The following is a 16437-nucleotide window of genomic DNA, read 5'->3' on the forward strand; positions in this document are numbered from 1 at the left end:
GCTACCTGACCTGGACGTATACAGTGAGTACACCCAAGGCCTATGGCTACCCGGATGTAACCAGTGGGTACGCCCAGGCCCGCAGCCACCTGGATGTATCCAGTGGGTACACTCAGGCCCACGGCTACCCGGATGTAACCAGTGGGTACGCCCAGGCCCACAGCTACCCAGATGTAACTGGTGGATATGCCCAGGCCCACAGCCACCTGGATGTATCCAGTGGGTACACCCAGGCCCACGGCTACCCAGATGTAACCAGTGGGTACACCTGGGTCCACAGCTACCTGGATGTATCCAGTGAGTACACTTATCAGCAAAGCTAGACCTGCTAGACTGGGCCTTCAAGGTAGAACTTCCCAAACTTTGCCCCATATAATACACACAGAAAATGGTAGTATCTGTTCAGCTCCTTGAGGTAAACAGAAAGGGTGATGTGGCCAGTAGCGGCCAAACCAGGAGGTAAACAGAAAGGGTGATGTGGTCAGTAGCGGCCAAACCAGGAGAACCAGCTCTCAAACACACCTGAAGCCTTTGTGGGTCCTGTCGGGAAACTGCTGAGGCCCACGAGCAGCACAGATGCCTGTCACTCCCCAGCCCTAGTGCCCTCTTCTCAGGGCAGCCTTGCCTCTTCCCGCACTAAGCCCTCCTCTTTCTTGAGGAGAAGTAGAAAAAAAACTCCCTTATTTTCTGGGCAGAATTGGAAAGACTATTACGTGAATAGCTCACTCCTAATCTTTTTCTTTTGATCTTTTTTCTTCCATTTTTTCACATTCATTCTCTGTTTTACTTTTATTGAACAATTGTTCTTCTGTGTTTCTTTTATTATCCCATTAACAGAAATACCTTGGCGCTCTGTCTGTGAAAAATAAACTCAAAGGTTTTCATTGTTTCTGTGGGTTTTCTTTTTAATCTCCCATGGTTGTAAAATACTGTTCTTCTAAAATGAAGTAGAATCTAGTGGTTATAGAATTATATCTTTCACGTTTGCCCTTTTGGGAGCAAAATGCTGATATCCTCGGGTGAGAGCTGTTGGAGACAGCAAATCAGTGTCACTGTGTGCACAGCCGAGGGGCTCTTCCCACCCACAGCCTGCAAAGAGACTGACAAGGTGTGTAGCAAGCTGTACATGTGTTTTGGTGAACTAGGGATCCCTTCCTTGAGTCTTGCCCTCGGCTCATATTTGTCTTTCATTTTGGAAATTAGGAAACCAATATTGCTTCAAGCAGTGGAAATAACAGTGAATGCTCAAGTCAGAAGATGAATCTTGATTGGTTAGAATTATTTGAAGCCTATCTTGCAATCGTGAGCCGGGACGTTCTGGAGCAGGGATCCACAAGCTTTTTCTGCGAAGGGCCTAATGGTAGATACTTTTGGCTTTGAAGGATGTGGCCTACTCAGCATTGCTGTAGTAACCTAAAAGCAGCCACAATTCTCAGCACATGTGAGTGGCTGTGCTCCAATAAAACTTTATTTACAAACACAGGGTGCAGGCTGAATTTGGCCCCCAGGTTGTGGTTCGCCAGTCTCCATTCCAGCGAGAGACTTAGGAATGAGAATAAAGTTTTCTCGTCTGTTAAAATGGAGCTAACCAAGCCCAGATCATAGGATTCTCATGAGGGTCAGGTTGGAAATGTAAGTGAAAGTGCCGCCTAAACTGATAGCATGGTAGTCAGTGAGTGAACAAACAAATCGATGATTGTGATCATGTTGTCTGCTTTGTAGTAAGAGGTGTTTTGCAGAATGAATTTTTTAATTAAAATACTCTTAAAGGAAAATGTGCTTTAAAAAAATCGATATTGATTTGCTCATTTAGCAAGTGGCTATTGAGCATCTGTGTTGGGCACTCTGGATGAGGCTTTGGGGACATGGCTGTGAGGAAGAGAGGTGAGGTTCTTTTGCTTCCAGGACAGAGGGTCTGCAGGGAGGAGAAAGGCAGTGAAGGATGAGATGACTCCAGCCAGCCCAGGGGTGCTGCAGGTAAGGGGAGCAGGTGCAGTGGCATGGTGAGCCGGGGGCCTCCTCCAGACAGTGTGGCTGGGGGGGCTTCTCTAGGAGAGATTTAGAAGGAGCAGGAGTGTGAACTCTTGGGGGACATGCACGTTGCATGGGCTGGAGGGGACAGCAGGTGCCTTGGAGGAACAAGCTCGGCATGTGTGCAGGTGAAGGGAGGTGGATAGGATGGGGCTCAGTGACAAGCAGGGTGGCCATGATGGGCTGGAGAGTGGAGGGATAGGCAGGGGCAGAGGCCGAGAACAGGAGGAGCCTCGGGAGCTGCGAGCAAGCAGAGAAGGGACATGAAGCTCTTTGTAGCTTTCAAAGGGCAGTCCAAGACTGACTGCCTCAGGAACCCTGACACAGGCACAGAAGTGTTGAGACCTGTTAGGGGGCCCTGCAGCATCTGGCAAGACCCTGGACTCAGGTGGTTGCATGCGAGGTGGAGAGACAGGGTCAGCTTCAGGAAGAGCCCTGGCAGTGAAGTTTCTGTGACTTGCCGTGGTCCATGAGATTCTCAGCAGGTGCAGGAAGAGGTGGCGGCTGTGCCCTGGGTTCTGTGAGGTCTATTCACTTCTTTCCTTGAGGGGTATCAGCCCAGGGTCCCTCACAGAAGACTTGAGAGACACAGATCACTGTCGTACAGGGGGTTCCGGTTAATCGTTATTGGGTAGCACCGAGTCAGGCGAGCCTTCGCTGAAGCCATCAGGAACTCCTCCTGTCTTTCTTCGGTCTGACTCAGGGCTGCTGGGGGCCCTGACCATCCCCCACGAACAAGAAGAAACCCAGCGCTTGGGGCTCATGACATCTCCCAGAAATGTATCTTTATGGAGGTCTTTGAAACCTCCATAACTCTCAGAACAGATCCTAGAAAGGATCCTAGAAAGTGTTATCTTGTGGATGACATTTTATGTTCAATAATTAGCTTGTTTTTGTTTTTGTTTTTGAGATAAGGTCTCACTCTGTCACCCAGGCTGTAGTACAGTGGCATGATCATCACTCATTGCAGCCTCGGCATCCTGGGCTCAAGCGATCCTCCTGCCTCCCCCCGTCAAGTACGTGGGACTATAGGCGTGCACCACCATGCCTGGCTAATTTTTCATTTTTGGTAGAGACAGGGATCTCACTGTGTTGTCTAGGCTAGTCTCAAATTCCTGAGCTCAAGCAATCCTCTTGCCTCAGCCTCCCGAAGTGCTAGGAATATAGGTGTGGGCTACCTTTCATTTAAAGAGCAAAAGCAATCTTTTGGCTGATCTAAATAAATGCCTCTCCTCTCTTTAACGTTCATCTAAAACTTTTCTTCTTGGGTCCCTGCACGTTCCTACTTCTGTATCTATTACACCGTGACGCAGTATTTTTTTTCTCTCCAGGTTGTAAACAAAGATAGGCAACTCCTGGGAGAGGAACAGTGGAGGGCTGCCATCCCTCCTGAACAGTGTTCCTTTTGTATTGCTACAGTTACCTCTGTGATTGGCTCTCTAAAGCCCATGCAGGATACTCCACCAGGCTGGTGTGAGCCTCTCAGGGGAACGAGGCCCTGACCATTTCATTCACTCCTCTTCTCAGATATCGCTCCAGTGTTCACCCAGCAGCCAGCAGACACCACAGTTACTGACGGGATGACAGCCATTCTAAGGTGTGAGGTGTCCGGGTCTCCCAAACCTGCCATCACCTGGAAAAGAGGTGGGTAGCGTCCACCGCCCACAACAGCATGGCCCATGTAGAACATAACCTGTCAGGCCAGTGCTAGCTTCTTAGTCACTCTCTTTATTCATTTATGCATTCACTCAATGAAGATTAAATAACTCTTATGGCAGCAGTCCCCAACCTTTTTGGCAACAGGGACCTGTTTCTTGGAAGAGAATTTCTCCATGCTCTCCAATAGGGGCTGATTGTCTCAGGATGAAACTGTTCCATCTCAGATCATTAGATTCTTCTAGGGAGTGTGCAGCCTAGATCCTTGGCTTGCACAGTTCACTGGAGGGTGTGCATTCCTATGAGAATCTAATGCCGCTGCTGAGCTGACAGGAGGGGGAGCTCAGGCGGTCATGCTCGGTGGCCACTGCTCACCTCCTGCCACACAGCCCAGTTCCAAACAGGTCTGCAACCCAGGGCTTAGGGACCCCTGATTTACAGAATGCCTACCAAGTGCAAGATACCATGGGCACAAGGATAAATAGGACAGACAAGATCCCTGCCTTCTAGAGTGGGAAACACACATTAGAAAAGGATTGTGCAAATGTCACTTTTCTCTACCCACGCTCTTCAGAGAGTGCCTCAGGCTTTCTCAGGCTTCCTCGGGCCTTACCGTGTCGAGCATTGGATGTGAAGTCACTCTGCTAGCCACTCACTTTTCCCACTGTTAAGTGGAGCTCTTCCTTAGGACATTCTGAATTAAGGATCACGGCCTTTGTTTTGTTGAAGAAAGATGCTTCCAGGGCCACATTGTTCCATGCCTTCCCCAGTCAACCTGGGATGCTTCAGCCCACTGCGGGTTCATTCAGTTCCTGGGAAGGCTGCCTTTGCAGTTCCCATAGCCCCTTCCACGAGGGCCACCGAAGGAACAGCACACACAGTCCATCCTGAACAAGTCTGTGCTGAGCCTTGTTGATTCACACGGATGAGTTCCTCATACTTGCTGGGCTGTATCAAGCCGACATGTCAAAAGCGTTATCTTTCTCTTCCTGCTGGAAAGCCACGTGGCAGCTTCTCAAGTCTCAGAGGTACAATCCCTGCACTCAGACACGGCTCCTAAAGATCTGGGACACTGCAGATCAATAACAGGGCTGGGCTCTTATTTTCTCTTGTTTTCCTGCCTAATTTTGAACATAATAGCTTTATATAAAAATGTTTCAAATACATGCGGATATAAAGAAAATTAAAAACCGATCACCCAAAAATAGCAACCACGTTCATGAATCATAATTTGTTTAACCAAATCTCTCAATATTGAGCAAGTAAGATGTTCTGGTTTTTGTTATTCTAAACAGTGCTAGCAGATACTGCTTCAGTTATTTCTTTTCATACAATTTTCACTTTATACTGATTATTTCCTTCAGTTCTTTCTTTGTTGTATTAGTCCACTCTCACAGTGATATAAACACATACCTGAGATTGGGCAATTTACAAAGAAAAGAGGTTGAATTGACTCACAGTTCTGCATAGCTGGGGAGGCCTCAGGAAATCATGGTGGAAGGTGAAGAGGAAGCAGGCACGTCTCACGTGGCTGCAGGAGAGAGAAGGACCAAAGGGGGAAGTGCCAAACACCTTTAAATACATCAGATCTCATGAGAACTCCCTCGCTATCAGGAGAACATAATGGGGGAACCATCCTCAGGATCCAGTCACCTCCCACCGGATTCTTCCCCTGACATGTGGGGATTGCAATTCGAGACGAGACTTGGGTGGGGACACAGAGCCGAACCATATTACTTGCTTATGGCTCTAACCACTATCTTCATTTCCTTCAAGTGTTACGACTAACATGCCTCTTTTCTCTACTGTTCTTTAGAAAACCACATTCTGGCCAGTGGCTCTGTCCGGATTCCTAGGTTCATGCTTCTTGAGTCGGGGGGTCTACAGATCGTGCCCGTCTTCACCCAGGATGCTGGCAACTGCACCTGCTATGCGGCCAACACAGAGGGCTCCCTGAACGCATCGGCCACGCTCACCATGTGGAGTAAGGAGCAGCCCTCACACGTCAGCCTTCTATTAGCCGTGGTTTAATCATCGTGTCATCATGTGCTTTGGGGATGTCAGCATGCCCCCTTGGGCTTGCTAATTTAATCAAAAGAGAATGATTATTTTTACAACTAATTTATAGAAATCTGTTGAAATTAAATTTTCAGTGTCTAAAAGAATAACTAGAAAATGTATTCAGAGATTAACGGGGGCATTGCAGGAGAGATAAAAGATTGACTTCGTAAAGTCAGTGGAGATATTACACAAAACTAGCTCAAATCACAAAATTGATATGTTAATTTTATAAGCATTTTATAAGAAAATTAAGAATTAAAATCCTAAAGAAGAAATATTTTGCTATACAATTATTAGGAACAACTAAAACCGTTGTAATATATTAACTATCAATGTTTTTTGTATATTAGGAGTGAGCTAAAAGAAAATCTTTGGCTTTTGCAGTTTTTTTTAATCAAGACACGTTTCGGAAATGCACAGTAGTTTTCTGGAGCTTACGGATTGGACCACATGGCCCCCCATTGCCACCTTTTAGCTTCAATTGCCAAAATATTTTCTCTTCTCTGTTTTCAGGCTGTACTAATAAAAACTCATTATTCAAAAAGCAAAAGAATGCTCACTCACAGATTTTTACAAAGCTATTTACATGAGAAAGTTGTAACTTGCTTGAGGGAGTAATTTGTTGAAATGCTATTCTTCCAGAAAAAGTAAATCATTGTGCTTTATTTCATATTTGTTTAGCAGTTTCTATCATATAGTTGGTGTCCACTTTAAATAACGACTCTTTAAAATGATCATGAGTTTAAAGGAAATTAATCCAAGTTCCCACTATACTGTCAAGTACTAAAAAGGAGCTTTTGTTTCATTTGGTGGATGATTCTGTCAACCACTTCATTCATTACATGTCCCTAAATAGTAACCATACATTTAACCCATTTATGCCTGAGGTTGCAGTTTTTTGAACTTTTGCAATCAGAACTTGGCAATGACCTTGAGCAGTAGGATATTAAAAAGGTTATTGAAAAGTGGTATCTGAATCGCTGTAGATCATTCACCAGAAAATATTGTGGATCTGCTGAGATTCAACATTATAACGACACTAGCCTGACAGGGATAACACTTCGGTGGCTTTACAGAACATTTTCACACACACTGCCCACTTGAATCTGTGCAACTGTTAGTGATGTTAGCATTCCCTTCCATAGCCAGGAAGACTATGATGCAGAGATGATTTTCTGGACTCACCATTAGCAGAGGTCAGTCTTGGCCTCGAACTTAGCCTTGTGACTCCCAAGTTCTCACTCTGTTCCTGGAAGCAGAGCAGGTACCCCTTAGAGGTATGGGTGCTACAGTGACCCATCGCACAGGCAAGCTGCGGGTCCCCACCCCGTACTGGCTTGGGGGAGGTGGGCAAGTCACTGCATCTCTGAGCGTCCGTCTTCCTTCCTGAAAACAGAGTAGTAATATTCAGCTCTCACAAGAGTGTCTTGAGGAATAAACACAGCAACTTAAACAAAAGCACTTGGCAGACTCACAAAGTGCCATGGAGATGCTAGAAATGACTAGAATGATGGTCATCTAGGGAGAGAATCTAGTTTTTATTTTAGAGCCTAGAACCTCATCCACACCTGCGTGGGATGGTCCGCGTTCATTTACTTCTGTGGTGTTTGAGGTTAAAGGTGATTTAGGAGGGGCGGGTGGGTTGACAGACTTTGCTGCAATGGTTGACTTATTTGATTGATTTTAACTACCCTAGCATTGCTGAGAGCGATCCATTTTCACTCATTTTGCCAAGATGAGAGAAAACTCAGAGGTTGTGATATCAGATGACCAGGGCATTATCCCCCCCGAGGGCAGAAACTCTCAAACTTGTCATTTCGTCTGACTTGTGACTTGTGTTTTTTCAGATCGGACGTCCATCATCCACCCTCCTGAGGACCACGTGATTAAGGGGACCACGGCTACGCTGCACTGTGGAGCCACGCATGACCGCCGGGTTTCACTCTGGTCAGCACAATCAGTTAACAATGCTTTGGGGCTTGTTGATATTCTGTGAGTTTCTGAAGTGAAGTTGAGATGAGGAGGAAGAATTGGGGGAACTTTGATTTCAGCGGCAGGTCCCTGATGACGGCATCTTCTGGTTGTGGGCACCGTCATTAATCATGCAAATCCCATTTTCCATTCCAGCCTTACGTATTATTTACAGTGAGCTGTGTTCCACTTCATGACTTTAATGCTGCTTTTCATGATTTTTCCTGTCAAGGTTAATACACTCTCTGTAAAACGTACTTGTCAGAGGCTGATACTCAGAGAAAAATCCAGGGGGATCGACTAGGATTCAGCAGTGTTTACACGGGGGCTGTGTCCCTCCCGGGAGAGTTCTTTACTCTCGGGATAGTTTCATCATGAAATGGCGGGGGGCGGGGTGAGGGAGGCCTGTGCATGGGACATCGTCAGCCACAGCCCCCAGTGCACTCATGGGAAGGTACATGCCAAGGAGGAGACCAGACCTGAAGGTTCTCTGTTTTGAGATGGAGCCTTGCTCCGTCGCCGGAGCTGGAGTACAGTGGTGTTATCTCGGCTCACTGCAAGCTCCACCTCCCGGGTTCACACCATCCTTCTGCCTCAGCTCCCGAGTAGCTGGGACTACTGGCACCCGCCACCACGCCCGGCTAATTTTTTGTATTTTTAGTAGAGACGGGGTTTCACCATGTTAGCCAGGATGGTCTCAATCTCCTGACCTTGTGATCCGCCCATCTCGACCTCCCAAAGTGCTGGGATTACAGGCGTGAGCCACCGCGCCCGGTCGAGGGTTCTCTAAAGGAATGCCAACATCCAGTCTTTGTTTGAATTCAGGCCAGGAAAGTAACTGCAAAATATGAGACTCCAGAGGAAGTTGTGGCAGCAGACAGGTGGGCGTCAATGGGGAGCTGTTCCCTGAAGAGCAGCTATCTTCAGGATAGTTTTAAATTTTTGGAATCAGCCTTGAAAACCAAAAAAAAAAAATTCAGTCATCAGAGTATTTGCATTCTGGCCTTAGCCCAGAAGGGGCACAGTGCATGAGTCGAATGGGCAGACTACTCAAGATGCCCTGCTGCTTTCTGGGGCCTCTCACCCCGAGCAGAGGGGACGGCTGTGGGTGCACAGTCAGCAGCGGGACGCGGAGACTTGGCTGTTCTCTTCTCGCTTCTTGAGCGGGTGTTTGGCCAATTGTAAATTTCCATGTCTCCACCCGACTCCCTGGGGTTTCCCAGGGCTCAGAATCCAAATTAGGTTTAGGTACGAGGGTGTTGAATGCAAAACAAAACAAAAACCAGCAAGTGAAAGCCGACCTAGAACCCCCCTGGTGGCCATCCTGGAGACAGTCGTCAGGCCTGTGAAAGAGCTCTTTTCTAAATGATTTGGAGTATGACTTCAAAGAAGTCTGCTTTTCTGCTACTCTGACAGCTCAAAAAGAACCCCCTCGGATCTCTGTGGTTTCCTTGTAGCTTGTTATGTGCGATTAAATTGGAGGCCCCTTCCTGATATGGAACTGGGTTACTTGCTCTCGGGGTGCCCCTCATCCCAGGGTTGCTCTGTCCTGAGGAGCATCAGGCTGTAAGTGACCAGCCAGCCGCATGTGATGCCCCAGCGTGAGCAGTGTATCCGTCTCCCTCTTGTGGAATCAGCCCTGTTCTATCTCAGGGTAATTGCTGATAAATGGTAGTTTGTAAATGTCTGTGCTTATGAATATGAAGGCTTTAAAGAACTGGGCACATTTGGAAAATCCAATCAAATTTTTGTGGAAAAGAAAAACAGCACTTCCATTCCATATAGCAATGAGTGCTGCCCCTGCCCGTGGTCATCTAAAGACTGGGCAGGCTCTCAGTTGATGCTGTATTTGAAAAAGAAAAATGTGCTCAAATTGCTACAGATAGATTAAATGAGAAAGAAATGCAATTTTAAGGACCATCTGCAAGAATGGTCAAATTTTAAGAAAATATGTTTTTGAAGGGTGATTTTTTTTTTCATGAGTTGGGCAATTCCAATTTGCAGATTTTTTTAAACAGTCGTTGCCTCCTATCCAGACAATACTCTTGTCCTCCAGGAGCATTTACTGGGGCAGGAATGTTGGGTGCAGTTTTCATAGGTGACAGGTGTGCCCGTGGTTCTACAGACTTCTCATCTCTAAAACACAAGGTCAGACAGGCAGGGCCAGTCATTTTCATTGCCCTGTTTTTAATGTCAGCATCTGTTTTTGTATTATGACCAAGATATGTGGTTGTTTTTCTTTTCTTTATTATTTTTTGGTTTAATTCACTTGCCATAAAATTTACTCTTTCAGGCCAAGTGTGGTGACTCAGGCCTGTAATCCCAGCACTTTGGGAGGCCAAGGCAGGCAGATCACTTGAGGCCAGGAGTTCGAGACTAGCCTGGGCCACATGGCAAAACCTCATCTCTATTAAAAATACAAAAAAATTAGCCAAGCATGGTGGCATACACCTTTGGTCCCAGCTACTCAGGAGGCTGAGGCACAAGAATTGCTTGAACCCAGGAGGTGGAGGCTGCAGTGAGCCAAGATCGTGCCACTGCACTCCAGCCTGGGCCACACAGCAGGACTCTTGTCTCAAAAAGAAAAGTCACTCTTTTAAAGAGCGCAATTCAGTGGTTTTTAAAGTCCATTCACAAGATTGTTAGTTGCTTGTTTTTTAAGAGACAGGGAAGGACCAGGGTTTCTGTCCCTGTGAGGTTTGTAACTCAAGACCCTTTGCTTGGCCCACAGCTACGTTTGGAGGAAGGACAACGTGGCCCTGACTCCATCGAGCATATCTAGGATCGTGGTGGAAAAGGACGGGTCCCTTCTCATCAGCCAGACGTGGTCGGGCGACATCGGTGACTACACCTGCGAGATTGTTTCTGAAGGAGGGAACGATTCTAGGATGGCCCAGCCGGAAGTGACGTGAGTACTGAGATGTTTGGTATTAGCCAGTCCCCAGTTATCTCCGTTACTGTGCCCCGTTAGTGACTGCCACTTCACACGTGTCACGCCCGTCTTGTGTCCCAAGTCAGCGGTCAGAGGCCAGTACATCATGCTACATAGCTACATATATGGACAAGGTCTGTTTGTGGTTTCTTTAAACTTCGGAATTGAGAAGTTTCGTTTTTGGTGTAGATAGTGTGATCGTTGGTTTTTATTCCCGTTGATCCTTTTTGTCATATTTTTCCCATGGACACCTTATCCTGATAGGCCCTGTTTACCACTCTGCACTTAAGTAGCAAGTTCTTTTTTCCACATAATACTTGAGAGCCTCCAGTCCGTGAGAGATGCTGGGGTGGGACCGCTGAGGCGAGGTGGTTCCTGTGAAAGCCACCTAGACTTGGGGTTTCAGTGAGTCCCAGCTGCCTCTCTGTGGGTAGAGACTTTTCCGTTAAGTCTTGTGAAATGCTGAAAACAGAAAGCAACTGCGCGTTACTTCCAATCTGGACCTTCCTGGGGGGTCCAAAGAGCCCAGGCGGGAACCCGTCAGTCTCTTCCGTCTCTGCTCTCTCTCTCCCTCCACTCCCCTTTCTATTCATGGAGCAGGAAACCGAAATAGCTGCTGACACATTTTATTTTTCTGACATGTGTTTATTTGCTTTTTAAAAGTTGTGCCCTCTCAATATTCCTTGAGTGCATGAGTACAAAAATAAAACCTGAAAATAAAGAACCCCAACCAAGCACTTGTCAGGGCAGTGGCCGGCTCTGGGGACACACCCAGCCCATCCATTCCTGGCCACAGTTTGATGTGCTGGGCTGTTCCACAAAGGCAGTCTTGAGAGATTTTTCCTCATTGGACCCTGCCCCTTTTGATCCAGGAAAGATTCTGTATACAAAATCATTCCCCAAAATAGAGTTTGAACACTGAGTATAGGAGCCATGTCTCACTGATCCCTGAATCCCAAGACTCCAGCTGAGGGGATTAAAAATGAAAAGAATGCTTGCTAAGTGCCAAGCATGTGGCTTCTGTGTCTGCCACACACATGCGGAAATGAGTGAACTCACAAACAAGCTTTTCTCTAGCCCCTATTTGTGGATGTAAAAGGTTCACAATGTATAGCAGCCAGTTTGGAAAGCCCTGTGGTGTCATCAGTTCCTGAAAAAAATCCCATCCCAACTCCTGTTCTGTCTCCTTCCAGAATGACACTTTGTTCTCTTTAGACAGCAGAGGTCATTCTGGTTAGGAAGCGGCAGGAGTCCCTGTGGCTTTACAGAATCAGCCGTCGGCAGCGGGGTGGGGGTCCTAGTGCTGCAAATGTGAGGGTGTCACACAGAGGGTCCTCCAGAGAATCACTGGGGGTCCTGGGGCTGCGGCTGTGAGGCTGCCACACAGAGGGTCCTCCAGAGAATCACTGGGGGTCCTGGCCCTGAGGCTGCGAGACTGTCACACAGAGGGTCCTCCAGCTTTTGTGTACGCATGGGGCAGCCAGGTCTCCCCCAGCCTCTGCCTTCAGGCATTGGAGCCTACAACCCTGGGCTCGCTCTTTCTGCCCTTCATGAGCCCCAGCCATCCACTGCCTCTGCGGCTGGGTGCCCGTCATCCATGGGCTTCCCCAAAGGTCTCCTGATCATGACCCCTTAGCATTCAACCACAGTAGCACTTCCTGCCTTTCAGTTACCAGGATGCTGCCTGCAGTTCTTCCCTGCGCACAGCTGATCCTCCTAGCAGCACTGATTACGCTGCAGAGGACGAGCATATCTTCGTGGCTCCCTCTCCTCCTGGAACAGAAGCACCTTAGTGGCACTGTTTTGAATTTAGACTGCCTGATTTAGTGTTTGGTATATAACAAGTGTTCAATAAATATATGTTGATTGGTTGTCGCCTGCATGCATGCATGAAGGAATGAATGAATGTGTGTATGCCTCAGCGGCCCATTGGCGGGCCTCCTGTTCCCCACTCGTACCTTGATGCTCACATGCCCTGGTTTCCCCACCATGGGTAAACAAGTAAGCTCAGGTCATTCTACCAAAACCCAGACAGCGAGTACCCAAAGCGCTCGTCCAGCCCTGCTCCTGCCTCTTTCCTCCTTCTTTTCGGGTCTCAGATGGAGGATTTTTTTTTTTTTCATTTTGATAATATAGGAGGATATGGCCAGTGAGTTCCTAGGAGCTGTTGAGTATGCTGTGCACATTTTTAAAGCTACCTTTGAGAACCTTAGATCATCCATCGTTGGTATCAAATAAATAAGTGTTAGCAGTTCATAAAGACTGTCAGCAGAAGCCAAATTGCATACTTCCAATATAGCCCGTTCTTTTTATTCTGCACAATTTTATGTTTTACTGATTTACGTATCTTCCCTACTATTTTCTTATTTTATTTCCTCTAAGTAAAATACATTTTTTAGCAAATGTTGCTGTATGTATAAAACAATAGGCTTTCTGTAATGGTAAGACATCTCATCTCTAAATATAGAAATCTGCAAATTTGTGATTCAAACTAATTTAAGTACAAACTGGTTACAGAACTGATTTGGAAGACAGTTGTTCCTTGTGAATTGTTAGTGTCATGCAGGCTCCTCTATCCTGGATGAATTGGGAAAGGTGTTCCTTCATGGGGTGTCTCTAGATCCAACAGGGCTTGAGTCTACAACAATAATGGCAATAGAATGATAATAATAATAACCCGTGATTGCAGGGCATTCTGTCCTTCTTGGGTAACTTTCAAACTGAGCTCTGTAATGTTTCTATCATTTACTCAGATAAAAAAAAAAAGAGAGAGAGAAAAATCTAATATTGCCGAAGAGAAGGACTGAGAGGTAGTACTTACGACTAAACAATGTCCTTCAGAGGAGCCTGAAAGCCTGTTTTCTCCTTGCCTCTCCACTTTAGTTAAAAGCTGCTTTGTTAAATACAGAAATTAGGAGCATTAGAAGTGAGCCTTTCAAAAATAGACCAACTGTTGGCCTCTTCTCACGTCTGTTTGCCCCGTGTTTTACACTTAGCACTAAGCTTCGCCTCATTAAGGCTGAGTGGAGGGGTGGCCCCCGCACCCATGTCACACCCACAGCAGTGGGGCCAACAGGAGCAAGGGGGGATGCACAGGAGGTCTTGCCTGCCTTTCACTACTTGTGTGACTTTGGACAAATCACCTCACTTCTCAGCTTCTGCCTCTCACCTTGTAGACTGGGCATGGTATCATTCATCTCAAAGGATGGCTGTGAGGGCGGCACCCACCCGGGTTTGTAAGATCCTGGTGTGGAAGCCAGCTGGGGAGGGTTGCTCAAAGTCCTAGCTCTTCATGCTTTCTTGCGATGTTATACTAGAATGCTGTTCCCCCCTTTCCTAACAGCACCCTGCCTCCTGGGGCTGGGAACTTTCTAGCCCTTTACCCTGCATTATTCTGACCACATTCTATGACCTCCTGACACTAGACTCGAGAATGTGTCTGTTTGCTGTTGAGCCCTCAATGCCTGGATCAGTGCCATGTATAGAGCAGGAACCTAATGAATGTCTGGGTAAGCCTCACTCCACCTACTGAGCTGAAATGAGACGGTGTCTTTTGCCCTACTGAGGAGGACCAATTTAGGAGGGCTCTGCCTTCATCCTCCTGCTGAGAGAAGAGGCTTCTAAACTCTTCTCTTACGATGGTTCCATGAGGCAGCCTGTAAATTAACAACACAAGTCATCAATAAATGCTGGTCACCCCTTGTTTTAGTAGTGTCTTTCCTCTCGTTTTCCAGTGCCATGGGGACAGGAGCCGGTTTCCGGCATGACTTCATATTCCCCAAAGCATCTTCCTGTATTGAGCACACCAGAGGGACAGGCTCCTAAGGCCTTACGGATTAGTTGTCAAATCATTTAAAGACCCAATTAGCATTTCATTTCTCCTCCTGAAATCAGAGACTAATTCTCATGAGCCTGGAGTACAGAGAAAACCCAATTTACGGAGCTGACTTGGAGACCCTGAGGCATTGGGTGAGGTTTCTTTCTATAAAACCACTTTTGACAGAGCCCTCATAAGGAGTGAAGAGTTTAATACTGTTTCCCCCAGAGTTATCAAGCCCCGTCATCTTCATCAGAGTGAAGTCAAAGAAGATGGGTTTGACCAAGTCATCATTTGTGCATTAAAGGGCCAATGCTTTTTATGTAGGAGAAAAGTACTTATCTGATCCTTTTCTGCCAGAGCAATTCCCCCCTACAGCCACAATTTCACCAATTGCTTTCTTTCAAGTCTTTTTCAAAACTGTTTTTCTCACACACACCTCGCTTCATCTCTGTCCCGTACAGCTGGGTTTCCGTTACTGTTGTTAATTTCGGATATTCCTGAGGTGTCCTGTGCCTGATGGTGGTTTTCCCCCTATTCTCTTTAAATTACAAAGTGACTCAGCACTGGGCTTTGCTTCCATTGTTCTCTGGGACCTCTTCCATTTATCAGCCTGTGTGCTTATCACTGTGAGTCACTCTACTGATCATTTATCTCTTTTCAAAGTTGGCAGAGTAATGCTTCGACGCAATCTATACCCATTAGGTAAGATTTTCTGAAATGGATTCAGAATATATTAAAGCCTCATTTATCTGTTATTGATGGGTTACTCAAGGATCTCACAAAACTTCATTTTCTAAATAACCAAAACTTACTATTTAAAGAAATAGTGGCTGGCCGCAGAGGTTCACGCCTGTAATCGCAGCACTTTGGGAGGCTAAGGTGGGTGGATCACGAGGTCAGGATTTCAAGACCAGCCTGGCCAAGATGGTGAAACCCCGTCTCTACTAAAAATACAAAAATGAGCCAGGCGTAGTGGTGGGCGCCTGTAATCCCAGCTACTCAGAAGGATGAGACAGAGAATTGCTAGAACTCAGGAGGCGGAGGTTGCAGTGAGCCGAAATTGCACCAGTGCACTCCAGCCTGGGCTACAGAGCAAGACTCTGTGTCAAAAAAAAAAAAAAAAAATTATATTTCCAGAATAAGGCATGCCATCTTTTATTGCATGTCTCAGTTATTGCACGTTTGTTTTTGTTTTTTACAAACTTGAGGTTTGCAGCAACCCTGTGTTAGGCAATTCTATTGATGCAATTTTTCCAATGGCATCTGCTCACTTAGTGTCTCTGGTCACATTTGGGGAATTCTCACAATGTTTCAGACTTTGTCACTATGATTGTGTCTGTGATGGCGCTCCCTGATCAGTGATCTTGAATGTTACTATTGTAATTGTTTTGGGACACCATGAGCCATGCCCATGTTAAAATGGCAAACTTAAGCTATAAATGCCTTGTGTTCTGACTGCTCCACCAACTGGCCACTCCCTGTCTCCCTTTCCTTGGGCCCCTGTACTCCTTGAGACCCACAGTGTGAAATTTGGTCAGTTAATAACCCTGCAAAGGCCTCTGAGTGTCCACGTGAAAGAGAGGGTTGTACATCTCTCACTAGAAAGCAGACTGGAAATGATGAAGCTTAGGAAGGCATATCGAAAGCCAAGACAAGACAAAAGCTAGGCCTCTTGCCCCAGTTAGCCAAGCTGTGAATGCAAAGGGAAAGTTATTGAAGGGCATTTAAAGTGCTCCAGTGAACACACAAATGATAAGAAAGTGAAACAGTCTTATTGCTGATGTGGAGAAAGTTTGAGTGGTCGGAAGAGAAAAATCAAACCAGCCTCAACATTCCCTTAGGCCAAAGCCTAACCCAGAACAAGGCCATAGTTCTCTTCAGTTTTGTGAAGACCGAGAGAGGTGAGGAAGCTGCAGAAGAAAAATTGGAAGCTAGCAGGGGTTGGTTGGTGAGATTTAAGGAAAGA

General features: G+C 46.4%; 1 protein-coding gene across 1 annotated transcript; it reads left to right on the forward strand.

Moving 5' to 3' along the window:
• Positions 1-1062: 1062 nt before the first annotated feature.
• LOC116810043 (protein sidekick-1-like) lies at positions 1063-12571 on the forward strand. Its single transcript, XM_058429758.1, has 7 exons — positions 1063-1108; positions 1204-1360; positions 3559-3675; positions 5504-5671; positions 7596-7695; positions 10451-10627; positions 12321-12571. Exons 2-7 carry the CDS (start codon positions 1258-1260, stop codon positions 12442-12444), a joined length of 789 nt encoding a protein of 262 aa, XP_058285741.1. The 5' UTR covers positions 1063-1108; positions 1204-1257; the 3' UTR covers positions 12445-12571.
• Positions 12572-16437: the final 3866 nt, after the last annotated feature.

This window comes from Hylobates moloch, unplaced genomic scaffold (genome assembly GCF_009828535.3).
Source record: "Hylobates moloch isolate HMO894 unplaced genomic scaffold, HMol_V3 SCAFFOLD_16, whole genome shotgun sequence".
Taxonomy (NCBI): Eukaryota; Metazoa; Chordata; class Mammalia; order Primates; family Hylobatidae; genus Hylobates; species Hylobates moloch.